Here is a 13,994-nt window from a genome sequence, read left to right as displayed (position 1 = left end):
ACATATGGTGAACGCAATTCTAATTACGCCGCGATTATTACTTTCTGATTCATGGCGGCCATATTTAAAATCCACAGTCGGATACAGTGAACTGGAATAAATTTCTTTTAAGGTACTCTCATTCAGTCACATCATTCGTACTTGGGAGTAATGATTACATTTAGACTTAACATTTTAATTACGTACAAAATGAACTTTAAATATCCTGAACAGAACTACTGTTACAAAATGCGCTGTTTGTAAATCGTTTACGATTATTTTTTTACTTGTTTAACTTGTGCCTCGTTTTATTCACACGTTTTCCTATTGCAGTGCTGATTTATACGTGCCGCTCAAGTTGTATTGGTGGGAATAGACCAAGCAAACGTTGTTGTGCAACAACAATAACACACGAGTTAGATATTTAATTTAGACGTCCAAAATAGCAAGCTTAGGTTCTCCCGTCGCTTCCATCGAAACAGTATTGTATTTTGCTCTGAACTTCATTTATATATCGTGCTCCGCGTCTCATTTTAATAAGAATGACAAATGTCATCGGAATGCACAATGATCTGTTTCACTTTATCTACCTTTTCCGTTAAAGNCCCGGTGCACACATCCGATTTGTTAACGGGCCGGTGCGGAAGCGCAACGGTAAATTGCCGCATTCCCGCGTCAGTTTGAATGGACCTTTAATAGTATAACAAATCTTAAATACATTGTTTATACAAATAAGTAGAATGTTGTGATGCATTAAATTATTTAGGAAGTTACCTTTGGAAAAAATTACAAATTTTAGGTAAGTGCATGATGTAATGCCTACACACTAGGGAGGTGCTGCACACACAAAAAATGGCATGCTATACAAATTCGAATTTTTCTCGCCCCTTTATAGCTAAATATTACACAGATAGCTAGGAAGAGAAATACTACCAAAAAATCTGTGGAATCTGGATAAACACTCAGACCTAAGTAAAAAACACAATAAAGTTCCTTTAATTTACACCCTTTAGATCCATTGTCTTACAAACACCAAACAGAACTTATTTTTAGCTTACAACCTAATCATCTGGCAGGACCTGCTTCAAGTCTTCATTTATTGGCAGCTCCAAAATATTCTTTTGATCCTTTAGGATCCGGCTTAATAGTTTTGCCACCTTTAGTCCAATTTGCTGGACACACTAAAAACACACCACTCAAGCGTCAGTTCAGTCCCTCGAAAGAATAACTTACCCTCGCCGTGTTTTTCAAAAAATTGTATAGCTTCTACTAACCGCAAGGTCTCGTCGACTGATCTTCCAATCGGCAAATCATTTATTGATATGTGTCGAATAATCTGCTTTGGATCAATTATGAACAACCCTCTAAGTGCAACACCATCTTTCTCTAACAGCACATTGTAACTTCTTGAAATGTCTTTGTTCAGATCCGAGAGTAATGGCAACTTCAGCTTGCCCAATCCTCCTTCCTGAAAATATTTGTCAATATGTGAATGGTACTGAATGAGAGGCTTACCGATCGACTTGTATTAGTCCATGCCAAATGGGTAAAATGAGAATCTACAGACACTCCAATTACTTCTGTATTAGCTTTCTTAAACTTGTCATATTGCTCATCGTACGCGATTAATTCTGTCGGGCATACAAATGTACTACAAAAAATTAGAAAATCTTTTGACTCCTCGAAATAAAATAACATACAAATCCAATGGGTAAAACACTAAAACTAAGTACTTGTCACGATAATCATGCAAAGTTATATCTTGAAATGCATCATTAATAACAGCAGTCCCTTTAAAGTAAGGTGCCGGATTCTGAACACGTGGAATATTAACCGGATCTAAAATTTGTATACCAAGTTCCGAAATAAGCCAAGTTGACGGTTTACCTATCGCAATAGAATAATGTCGAGGAATCGCATTCTTCGTTGAGACGAAACTGGAACTTACTATATTTACACATCGAGAAACCTACAATTTTAAAAATGGGATTCGCCCCAATGATTTATGAAAATATACTCACTGAACGACCAAGAAATGGAATTGTTCTTAACATTTTAGTTCTTAAATTTATTTGTTGTTTGAGAGTTAAAGGTTAAACACTAAACAGTGAAGTGATGTGAGACACAGCCCCACAGGTAACATTCCATCCAATGTTGTCGCTATTGATTTTTTTATTAACAATCTAACGGACAATGTGCAAGGATTTCCGACTTCCGGTTCGGACTATATTACAAATAATAATTTCTTATTTCTTTAATAAATAACAATCAACTGGTCAACCATTTTTAAAGTTTAACAAATGATGACGAAATATATATCAGGCTAAAATTTAATATTTATTTGTTTGTCAAAACTTAAATAAGTCTATTATAAGCTTTAAGAATGGCGTTCATAATTTAGAGGCCGAAACAATTGTCAGCAGCCTATATAAAGTAAATTGGTTTGGGAGAGACTTTATTTAATCTTGAATTAAATTAAAACAGGGGTAGTATTTTTCTTTTAGTTAACATTAATATATGGAAGTAAACATTCCAACTTGGGTATTTCACCCTGCTTGTTTGTCTGTTGTCGTTTGGCAGGAATTGTTATGAATATAGGTACACCACTTATAATTTTATCTTTCAAAACGAAAAAATTGCAAAACCCCCGTCCATTTCAAAAACTAGGGAGAAGTTTTTGGGTTTTAGCTTTTCCTCCCACATCCACAAGCTACCCCACTGTTTAAAAATCATGATATATCCACTCCCCCCAATCGAGTAACAAGATCATATTTCCATATTAGAATTTTAAATTGACGGTGGCTGGGGAGCGGAGGTAAATGTTAAAACTAAGGTAAACCTTTCATTAAACATCCCCCTTGCTATCGACGTGTTTTTAAATGTTTTATCACAATTACAACGACAATTTATTTTATTTTTTTCATATCAGTAAAGCTGCCGAGTTTTTTAGATGAACCCAATCGTGTTCACCTTATGTATGTCAGGGGCCATTACTGGGGCGATGCAGTAATTGACAGTTCAAAAAAGTCTTCTGGATAATTTTTTAATACAAAAAATTTGGAATAGGTGTCTATTTTCTGAAGATAAATAAAACATGCATATGTGAAGCAATGTGATCAAATTAACCAGTACCTTAATAACTAGGGTGTTTTAAAAAAAACTTCAAACAGAAAATTGTTTATATTTACAGTTCTATACCTATAATCACAGATTAAGTCTGAATTTTATTGTAAAACTAATCACCGCGAAACCGATGCTAAACAGCTGTGCTATGATTAGTTAACGCAACAATTCTTTGTGACAAAATAAGTTTAACCACACAACCATTTTGATACCCTTGTCCGGTAATTTTTTGCATATTTTTTCTTTTCCTGCGATAATAGCACAGCCAAATTGTTACTGGTATCAACGCAAAAATGATCGGTATTAAAAACAATAACACAAATGAACGTTGGGGTTCCCAGTATTTATCCGTTGGCACCACGTTAATGGTGGTGTCTTTTTGAGCAGTTCCATTATGAGTCAACGCGAAGCACACGTATTTGCCACTATCCACTTCCTTTGCGTGGTAAATGTAAAGTTTACTTAAATACACATTAGATTCGTGCGGCACGCTGTATGCGGAAACGCTCTTATTTATTTGTAGATAATATTTACCGGAAAATTTAATATCGTAATTCGTTGCATCACTTTCTTTGAACCACCATATCGTTGGGGGAAGTTGACTGTACACTCTGCACTGGATAATTACACGCGTATTGATCTCGATCGTCGCATTTGGTGGTATTACGTCTAGTAATTCTGCAGGTTGATAGTTACTTTTGACATTGCGATCTAAAACATGAGAAAAAACCTAAGACGGTAGGTATCGTACAAATTTGAGGTATTTACCTACAACAATTACTTCATATGTCTTGATCACTTTATCATCAGTAATACAGCGATAAAGACCGCTATGACTAGTATTCACGTTGTGTAAATGTAAATTGACGGAACATTTATGTCTCATGACATGCCCCCGGACCGTATTCCAGGTAACGTTCTTGGATGGCCGCCCTCTAATACCGAGACCGTCCAAATTTGTGCAAGAGCTTTTTTTGAAATCGGGTTCGCATCTCTAAAATATGACATAGGTGATTTTATTCTGAGATAATTTTGCCCTAGGATCATTAGAGACCTCCCCAAAAGAAAAGCATTCATTTAGCGGTTGTGAATAATGGTCTTTTGGTACTTGTGGATTTTTGAAATTTCACTTTTCGGTAAGAAAGTGAATTACACATTAGCTGTATACCTTGAATTCCCAAAGACTGTTTTGTTTAAGGTACAAACAGGATGTGGTACTGCATTTTAAAACTATGTCACTTCCACTCTGTTGGCGAATAATTTCTGGCTTGCGATAATTTGCGTATCCTGTATCCTGTTGGCCGTCACTGAGATATACGGATGCAGGAGGATAGTCATTTAAGTAATCTAAAAATGTAACACGTGACAACGTGTTAGCTACTACACGAAATTAAGTGTTCACTTACCACCTTCCCCCAATATTTGAGCTCGCACGCAATTACAGCAGATACAAATTAAAAATAAACACAATCCAGTCATATTACGATAACCGCAAGATCATCAAACAAAAACACTTAATTGCATTAATAAACCTTTTTTAAACAAAAGTAATTTCATAACATGATCTCGCACATCAAACTGAAGAAATTGCACTTACACGCTCCATTCAAAATACACTTTCGAAGCCTGTCTTCAATCAGAAAATCCAAACATTTACAAAAACGTCAAAATAAATAACGCACATTGCTTTTATTCACTGCATATATTTTAAGTAGTGTGTGTATTTTCGTTGTCTGATCTATTATATAACAGGCTAAACCTATATTTTTAAATTTGAAAATCACAACTTTAATTGCACTGATCGTCCAACAAAAACGGTGCGCGCAAACTACTCGAACGGTGTACCGTTTTACTAATCTAATCCAAAGATAACACTATAGATACATAGATATTTTGACCAAATAGAGCAGCTTTCTGATTTTATTTGCTATAGTGCGGATTGTAGCCCCTCTCATTTATCGAAATGTACTGAATTCATTCTTGCAAGTCGCAGTATGAAAATACCACAATCAGTGTAAAATGATGAAATTATTATGTGTTATCATATTTTTGTAATTATATGTGAAGCAGCCCATAGAATTATTGCTATCTGTGGTCTGCTACTGTCGGCGACCTTCTGCAATTCAAATGTAAGGTCAATACATCACCCTTTCCTACACGACTGGAGCCAAACAAAAATGGTTTGCTTAAACTACGTAGTAAAAAACATATTTTTAGACTTATGTAAATGATATAAATAATTTATAAGATTCTGTAATGGTGCAGTGCAGTTTAAATCTTCCATAACAAAACCTAGTGAATGGCCTCTGAAGAGATAAAAGCGTGGCACATATTCTTGACCATGTTAAACTTGTTTACTTACTCTTATTGATAATCTAAATTTTTTTATTCATAGAGATAGACACTTCATAAATCGATGCTAAGTAATAAGGTTACATAACAATGCGTGCGTTGTGATGCTCACTTGATTAATAACCGATACAGGGTCACCATTTTTACTATTTGGATGTTACAGTGGTTGGCCACGAGGGTTTTTTTTACACATACCGACAATTAATTATTTCAAGGAATGAGAGAACTTACCATCATTTAAAAAAGTTCTCCCGCAAATTTTTCATTCAGACCAGCCTGTATGCATGCAAGAGATTTTTTGAAAGCACATCGTACCTACTTCAGTTTCAATTAGTTTTTCACTCTCGTCTTTTATTTTTCTTGATCTTAATTGTCTTGTTCTTGCATGCCGAAAGAGATTAGCGAAAAAAAAACCTTGAGAAACCAAAGTAAGACATGCAAGAGATTTTGCATTTGATGAAATTTACTAAGAAATTCAAGAAAATTGATACGCAAATTTCAATCCACAACTAAAGATCGTAGGCAACATATCATACTTTATACCTACTCGACAGCTTTGAAAGTCAACAGTGACGCTTTGTTAGTCAATTACCCCAACTCCAAAAAATATAAGCTCGCTCGCAAAGTGTAAAACGCCGCTATAGAGGTCGTATAAATACATAGAAAAATCTACAAAACTTATACCTTATTTTACCAACATATTTTACGGGCTTATCGTTTGTATGTTAAAGGCAATATCGGTAAATATGTTTGATTATACAGGCTGAGTTTGTTTTCATTTCCAATATGGGGACCTCGTAAACCGTAAGAGATTTAAAGTCGTTTAAATGGGCAAAGTTATGCAGAATTATATATCCTGATTGATTAATTATCCTATTCATTTTACTGTAGCTCTACAAATAGAAAAGTTATGGCAAAAAAAAGAAAAATGTCATTTTGGGAAATGCACTGGCGGTTCATTTATTTTCAAATATATGCCACAAATGCTTTTAAACAAACATTTGGTGATTTTTTTCAGCTTTGGACACGCCTATCGCCAACGTTAGTGGATGGAAATATACTTCTGTCATTAGTTGGGAACTAGGCGCTAATGCGCTTGCCTGTTATTATGTAGTGTTATTTACCAAGCATTTACTCCAGTTTGACATAACGGATTGAGGTTAAATTGTTTGTTTTGTTTATGAGTTATTGAACTTTTGTTTAATTTTAATAGTAAAGAAGCCTTTCGTAGTTATATAAATCAGTATACGTAAGTGATACACAATAATTGTAAAGGAATACCTAATGTTTGGCAATTTTAGTGTGTTCATTACTTAGAAATAAAGAAATGCAGGTACTTGTGGGAAAGTGGATTCTTCGGTTTCATGGCACAAGTAAGTTACAATGCAATTATCTGCAATCAATTCATTTATGCCATACTTGTTATTAGATTCCCAAGTGAAAAAAGCAACAAGAATCGGTGACTGCAAGCATGTGAACTATCGGAATTCGATGATGTAAAAACAAGGTTGTGTTCTCGTCATTTTAACCGCTATGACTGCATTGATTTGGATGCACACAAGCATGATGGGGGCACGAAGTTATATGGGGGTCACTTAACACCTGAAAGATTTCCAACTCGACAATGTTAATTTTATTTTAAAATCAGTAAATGTCTTTAATTTAATTGTTTCTTTGAACATTGGTAATGTATCACTTTATATTATAGCTGATTCGAACTTATCCAATTTCATGTTGCAAGATATAATCCCTACAGGTATATTATTTCAATTGCAATTTAAGTTTCTAAATCGTTACAAAGTTTGCCTTCGAAGTTGAAGGGTGTAACCGTAAACAAACTCCGCTGAGGAAGCTCGAAAGTTCTCCGTGAAAATGCTACAGTTTCCAAGCAGAACGATACGGAGTACCTTGAACCAGAACGCACTGGGTGGCACGTGAGCGCTGATTTGAGTTGGCAGTGAAATCATTCAAGTAGGCCATTGACTGCAGGTCCCGAATCCTTGTGTGTCGAAAACAATGTTGAGGGCACAAAAAAGGGAAGATTCAAATTGTCGTCGCTGATCGGTGAAGATGCTAGTAGGGGAATCGAAGCGATATAGTCAACAGGTAAGAAACGCTTCGGCGGCGATTGGTCTTGGGAGGGTGGGCCTCGGCCAGCTAGTATACTTATCTAAAGACATCACAGGATCAGACAATAGTGATAGGAGTCGGCAGATGGAATGGGGCCAATGTGGTGAATATGAACCTGCATGAAACGAATAGAAGTCTGGGTGAAGTTTCCGAATGGTGCGTGGTTGTGTTTACATATGGTCATTGCACACAATAATGGTTTAATAAAATTTTAACCCTATTTTCGAGTTATAGGTTATGAAATTTGAAATTGGCGCTACTTAAAAGTAGGCGGAGAGAAGTAAATATTTACTTGGGGAGTTTGCGCATAAATACCGAGTTGAGGACTAGGAATAGGGCAGCTCTCTTTTATGGCGAACAATTTGCACATTGCAATCATAGGCGGTTATCCATATACTTCTCTTATATATATGACTAGACTATACTCTTTCCTTCTCTAAGGTTGGGTACTTCCATGTTTGAACTTCAAAATGTCAGTCTTACTACGCTGCCAACCTAAAACTTAACGGCATAAAAAGTGTTACCAACATAAAACATGTTAGTTCTAATGTTCCCTATAGTTTCTGATAATGATTTTTTTAATTAAATTAAAGCACCGAAATAGAAAAAATAGTATGAAAAACGCGTGTTACAATGCTTTATTGTAATACTCCTATCTTGCGGACACTCGTGGCTACGCTTCGCGTCGCCACTCGTACCACAAGATAGTCGTATTGCAATAGGTCGCATTGTAAAAGCCGCTTTACATTAGGCAATTTTCGTGCAATGCAAGAGCAATGCAAGTTAGAGATACGTTACTGCGCATGTTCATACGCAATTCAGGTGCAAGAAAAATAAATAGAGAAAGTTCTATTTCACTTGCAAGTTTGGCGCATGTTCTAGTAACTTTTCTAGTAATTTTGTCAATACCACAATTTATTTGGTTTCGCGTGTGTTATTTTGTGTGTTTTTTTTAATAGCAAGCGCCACCACATAACAAGCTGTAACCAGTTTAATTTCCTTTTGTTTGCTCATACCTAATGGTCAATTTTATTAAGTTTCAAGAATAACCTTCTGTGTAAACAAACTGAAAAGTTTCAATTTTTGAAAAATATGTTGTCAGTACTGCAACACTTTTCTGAACTTGCACAAAAGTTGCAAGACAATTGCATAAATGTAAAACCGTAATAAGCAATGCAAGGCAATTTTAGATTGCATAGCAGAAGCCTTGCATTGCACTAAAATTGCCTAATGTAAAGCGGCTTTAACACTTGTCTTTCTAGGTATATACTATTTCCATAACACGCTAGATGTAGAAGCTACAGACTTGGATTCTTATGTGTACCAAGGCGGGAAAGTGGTTGTTTTCCGAGGCGAAGGAAGATATGGCCAGGCGAGGCGAAGCCGAGGCTGGCCACTTCCTGAGGCCCGGAAAACAACTTTCGTGCCGTGGCGCACATAATATTTTTTGTCCTATACACTTGCATTTAAAATTAATCCCTCAACAACGTCCAACCGCAAGCGCTTGCATTTGAATTTGCTTTAACGCGTCAAAGCGCAAGCGTTTGTTTTGTTTATTTCCACGTTTCCTACTGACTACGCGAAAAAAATTTTACGAAACGGTGCAATCTGAGTGGACCCACGAGTAGGTATATTGTTTACTCGTAGATTTACGACCCCTTTCCCTTATAATACAGTTCAACGCAAATTCAAATTCGAGCGCGCTTGCGGTTGCACAGTGCGGAGCTCACCGAAGGGAGTCACGGTGCAACAGAGATGCAAGTGTAGAGTTAACATTCCCGGCATTTCACTGGCGCGTGATTATTTCCTTAGAAAGTAACGGGATTTAAGGGGTTGTATAATTAATACCAGGCGCATTTGAAATTATTACTGGTCTTTTGTATTAACAAATGTGTTTTAAAATTGAATGTGTGTTTTCAGGGACAAAATCACACCGGTTACATTTTAAATCCTTGGCAGAATCCATGTCTTGTCAAATGTTAGATGCTTTTAAGACTGGATTTATGCTTGGCGACGAAAGCGCAATGGGCAAACTTTAAATCCTTGATAATCTTGTATGTCAAAAAATGTGTTTTATAAAGAAATTTATTTGAATGCATCGCCATCATAGCCATGTTGATTCGGCAAGATCTTAGTTACCCGTGGATGTTTTGTTGAGAAATGATTGTAAAAGATTTGATTTTGAAATTGCGTCATTATTTTTCTTTTTTGTCCTCTATCTCATTCTCTAAAAATCCAATCTGGCGCCCATAAGAAATAAGAAAGTAGTAGCCTGTATAGCTTCTACATATGTAGCGTATTATGTGAATTCTGATAACAGATTCAGATTTTCCGAAAAAAGGGCCCATTGGGGTTGCTAAAGGGAACCGTTCATTTCCGACCGTTTAAGCTAGGAAAATTTTCACATTTTCAGTTTTTTGGTGATATCTCAGTTATTTTCAAAGATTTTTCAAAAATTTTGAATGCGTTTTTTTAGTCAGAAAAAGGGACAACTATGGCCACGAATTTGAACCACGCTGTATAGCGCACACCACCCTAATATCTTATAACGGCTTATTTTCACGGTATATTTTGTTGAATGATCTTCGTAACAGTCGTACTTTTGAATATAGTTGACTCCATCTATCGTTGGAATTTAAACACGCAATTTTAGCGCGTGTTGGTTATCGATTGCACACATTCGTCTTCCTCTTTCGATTGCGAGCTGTGAGGCTGTGACTGAGTGCATTTCATTTTTACAACAGCTGAGGTGTCAGTTTGAAAACGCATGGAATTTTAATTGCCGCCGCCCATGTTATAAAACTTTGGCGATTGAACTCTTAATTTGGGGATTCCGGTAATATTGTTTGGATGGATTTACCCTTAACTCTGACATAGTGGGGATACAATTGCGTTTTTTCTAGCACTGTCACATTGTCATTTCCATCGACGAATGTTGCATTCACCTATAATTAGCCCTCTTATTTAAAGAGTATTCAAGTCTAGTTTTAACGGACCAGTACAAATTGAATTTAATTTAACTGTAAAAGGACCAGCTAAAGTTGTAAGACGCTTTACTGTCGACGTACGAGTGCGTAACCTTGGATTAAATTCATCCGTTGCCTGCACTTGTCAACACCGGACGCTATTTCCATCTGCTGATAAGGAGCCGCCATTTGCTGAAATTGGATCACTGGGTCATGAACCAGATTTGAAGCTTACTAAGAGTGTAAGGCGATGCCATACAGGCATTGTTCAGCTCATTGCATTCTGAGCTCTGCGGCTTGGGAGTTTTCTTTTCTTTGCAGGTTTATGGATCCGGGAAATAAACTCACTTCTCTGGATGACATCTAATATTTACATTACCTACCTAAGGTAAGCGTTTCCTTTTTATGTTTTACATGATTTGCCCTATACGTACGCATTTGTGTTCGGAACATCAATTTCTTTGTCCAAACTTGTTTTAAGATCAAGTAGGTAATCAATTTAATCGATGATTCACAGCTCGCTTCAGCGCCCCGCTGAAGGTCAAGGGGGCTTCCAACCTGCGAAGAGCAACAGAAAGAAGGAAAAGAAGGTATCACTTTCCAGCTCAACCCAATCGTAGTCGTATCGGCTGCGACTCCATCGAAAATGAGCCCAGCTTTCCTCCAGTGTCTTTCACAAAGAGGAACAATTTAAGTGGTGATAGCTCGGCACATGAGCGTGAGAAGGTTGGGCTTTACGAAGGGCAAAAATCTTTTAGACGGCATTCGAGTTCAGCCCGCTACCCCGCGACTGATAATCGAGGAACAAGCCACCTCGACCTGTTGCAGGTGATATATCGCACCTACCAACTACAAAAGGGCAACTACAACAAAATTCAACAGAGAAAATCACAAATACCTACAAACAAAACATCTCAATCTCAAATCAATAAAAAAAATCAGTTATCGAGTCATATGCAATTAAATAACCCAGACACATATTATAATTATTATAAACATAAGTGGAAAATCAGGTAATAATTGAATCAAATGCAGGTAAATCAACATCAACAAAACACCCAAAACGAAACGAAAACGCGATTATAGTATATTAAGTATGGAGAACGGTAAGGAATTTTTACCGTTCGAAGACAATATTGTTTGGAGGAGGAGCGGAGCGACGACTCCAATTATTGTCTGAGAACGGTAACCCTTAACGTTCGACGTGCTTATAACATTTTTTGCGCGATCGAAATTAAAATTATGCAACCAATATAAATATGCACTAAGAAATTAACGAGCAGAATAAATCGAAATGATCGAAGTGGTATGGTGTCAATCACTAGGTAACCAGTTTATTTGTCAAAACTGAAATGAATAATTTCTGATGCATGTGTCTGATGTAGTTTGCTAGCTTTGCACTTCCTTTATGACTTTATGAGCGAGGTATTCGCCGGTGGCCGAATGGTATGTCGAAAATTCTTTACAGAACAAAATTGTAATTGGAAAAACGAAAGCACATCTTCAAACACATTGATCTCTATTGCTTCATATTTAAATGAAGAACGTGTTCTTTCTATAGGAAACATCAGCGCAAATTGTACGTATAATGTAACAATAATTAAAGATTGAATGTAATGTAAGACTGTTAACATTGAACTGATTGTTTTTAAAAAGGCGTCTGTAAGTATTTTTGCTGTTCTGTTTTTAGATCGGTAAGTAATTTTGGCGTCGTCGTAATCATAGCAACTGGTAAATTACACTTACTGTCATGGAAACACACATGGTAAATAGTCAGAAATGACCCATCGCGCAAAAAATCAATTTAGGTAGTATAAATACATTAAAAGGCATCTACGATCAATTTAGGCAAAATAACTCGTGAAATGCTAAACTGCATGTAAGTACGAGTACATCAAAATGCGCATGGCCGGTATTTAACTATTTGATAAAGACTTCCCCTGTAATTTTTGTAAAAGAACCATCAACCGCAATTTCCAGTGAGGCATTGTGGGGGCAAGACTACGGTCTAAGTGGGGCTCAGCTCAGCCCCACCTAGCCACCCCCTGGCTACGGACCTGTCCCCTTCTCGTAGAACTTCAGTCAACGCGAGAAGAAGGATAGTAACATATACAGTGAAGAATCGGAACTGTGTTAAAGTACTCACATGAGATTTCCCATTTCAAAATTCAAGCTACGAGTACCGTTGGCGTAAATAAAGACACTGGGCAAGGCTACAAATCCATTAACCTTAATTTTCAAATTTCAAGTTTTGTGTAAATTTGGTGCTGTAGGTAACAAAAGGTAATTTACTTTTTAGATTTAATTGTAATTCCTCGCTTGTTGTAAACTGTATTATTACCTTCATTTCCTTGTAACTGAGGGTAGCTGACCGTTGAATTTTTCATTTTCACAAGATTGATTTTTCTTGGATTTGTTTAAGACTGAGTAGTTGTTAATGTTCATTTGATGTTTACACTCGTTTAGATTGATTAGCGACATCAACTCCTTGTGTATCTACCTTTTTTAACGTAGCTTATTATTTTCGCCCTTGTAAAGGTAAATGGCGAAGCTACCAAATTAATTAGCGGCATTCATCCCGAAATACAACTTTAGTCTAAGAAGACCTTAGATACATTCTGTATTGGAGAAAGTAGAGATGTTGAAAGTGTGTTAAGCCATTGTTTTAAAGTATTTAAACAATGGTTAAGCGATATCCCACACTTACCTCCAGATTTCCCTTTGTGAACAAATGATTCAGAGTTCTCTTTAGGCCTGGTTCTTCCTCCGATGAGTTCAGGGGAACACGGCCTGCCTTTGGTTTTTAAATACTTTCTGTCAAAATTTGTAGGAACTCTTGGCATTTTGATTCATTTTGCACATTTGAACTTCCTATTGCGTTACAATAAGTGTTATTTGCGTTCCATATTTCCGATAGTAAGCTTGATGGGTACGAGTGAGTGTGCCACCCGGTCTCTTACAACGTACGGAATATGACCCTTGTTGTGTGCGAGGTTTTTATTATTACGCTAGTAGTCCAAGTTGATAAAAACAATGCTTGATTCAAGTTTATTTTATTAAAGGCCTAGGTACTATAAAAACCATTATGCAAAGTTACATTTGAGAGAAAGCTGTAGAAATTTTAATCATTTTTAAATAATTAGCAACAATTAAAAAGTTGGCACTGCCTCAATGCACAAACAAGTACAAAAATATACCGAACGATAAATTAATAAATAAATTCACAATCCAGTTGTGATCAATAAACTAGATTTAACATACGTAAGTTAATTTTCCAATTAGTTTCTGCAAGTTAATAAAATCTAACTCCAAATTAATAATACTCGGCTGCTTCGCTGCATCAGGTACGTACAATTTGGGAACGTGCACCGAACCGATCTTCACAGCCTTTGATTCGTTAATAGCTTTAGTCATTTCTAATGTAGGAAAGACGACAAAATCAGT

At 36.4% G+C, this 13,994-nt stretch overlaps 3 protein-coding genes across 7 annotated transcripts in view; all 3 read right to left on the bottom strand.

Moving 5' to 3' along the window:
* Positions 1 to 948: 948 nt before the first annotated feature.
* LOC116176396 (peroxiredoxin 1-like) lies at positions 949 to 2,103 on the bottom strand. Its single transcript, XM_031494929.1, has 6 exons — positions 2,001 to 2,103; positions 1,867 to 1,948; positions 1,680 to 1,818; positions 1,495 to 1,630; positions 1,213 to 1,447; positions 949 to 1,160 (listed from the first exon to the last, which is right to left on the bottom strand). The coding sequence occupies exons 1-6, from the start codon at positions 2,031 to 2,033 to the stop codon at positions 1,072 to 1,074; spliced, it is 714 nt and encodes a 237-aa protein (XP_031350789.1). The 5' UTR covers positions 2,034 to 2,103; the 3' UTR covers positions 949 to 1,071.
* Positions 2,104 to 2,885: 782 nt separating this feature from the next.
* LOC116176395 (fibroblast growth factor receptor 2) lies at positions 2,886 to 5,602 on the bottom strand. Its single transcript, XM_031494928.1, has 4 exons — positions 4,509 to 5,602; positions 4,271 to 4,449; positions 3,871 to 4,096; positions 2,886 to 3,813 (listed from the first exon to the last, which is right to left on the bottom strand). Exons 1-4 carry the CDS (start codon positions 4,579 to 4,581, stop codon positions 3,236 to 3,238), a joined length of 1,056 nt encoding a protein of 351 aa, XP_031350788.1. The 5' UTR covers positions 4,582 to 5,602; the 3' UTR covers positions 2,886 to 3,235.
* A 7,985-nt stretch (positions 5,603 to 13,587) lies between these two features.
* Positions 13,588 to 13,994, bottom strand: part of LOC116175616 (dynactin subunit 1) — a 24,246-nt gene continuing 23,839 nt past the window's right edge. For all 5 annotated transcript variants that reach the window (XM_031493829.1, XM_031493830.1, XM_031493831.1 and 2 more), the window contains one exon: positions 13,588 to 13,994. This exon is cut by the window's right edge and continues 195 nt beyond it. In XM_031493829.1, coding sequence (XP_031349689.1) covers positions 13,803 to 13,994 — 192 coding nt within the window. In that variant the 3' untranslated portion in view covers positions 13,588 to 13,802.

The sequence above is a fragment of the Photinus pyralis genome, unplaced genomic scaffold (genome assembly GCF_008802855.1).
Source record: "Photinus pyralis isolate 1611_PpyrPB1 unplaced genomic scaffold, Ppyr1.3 Ppyr1.4_LG7, whole genome shotgun sequence".
In the NCBI taxonomy this organism is placed as follows: Eukaryota; Metazoa; Arthropoda; class Insecta; order Coleoptera; family Lampyridae; genus Photinus; species Photinus pyralis.
Note: the sequence above shows the minus strand (reverse complement) of the source record. Positions and strands in the feature narration are given on the sequence as shown.

Excerpts from the sequence above, each read along its gene's own strand:
- LOC116176396 (XM_031494929.1), bottom strand. The coding sequence starts at position 2,033 with ATGTTAAGAACAATTCCATTTCTTGGTCGTTCA. Across the intron at positions 1,631-1,679 it reads GTGTTTTACCCATTGGATTT|TACATTTGTATGCCCGACAG; the intron begins GTATGTTATTTT and ends AATTTTTTGTAG. Across the intron at positions 1,448-1,494 it reads GGACTAATACAAGTCGATCG|GAAGGAGGATTGGGCAAGCT; the intron begins GTAAGCCTCTCA and ends AAATATTTTCAG.
- LOC116176395 (XM_031494928.1), bottom strand. The coding sequence starts at position 4,581 with ATGACTGGATTGTGTTTATTTTTAATTTGTATCTGCTGTAATTGCGTG. Across the intron at positions 4,450-4,508 it reads TCAAATATTGGGGGAAGGTG|ATTACTTAAATGACTATCCT; the intron begins GTAAGTGAACAC and ends TTACATTTTTAG. Across the intron at positions 4,097-4,270 it reads ACAGTCTTTGGGAATTCAAG|AGATGCGAACCCGATTTCAA; the intron begins GTATACAGCTAA and ends GTCATATTTTAG.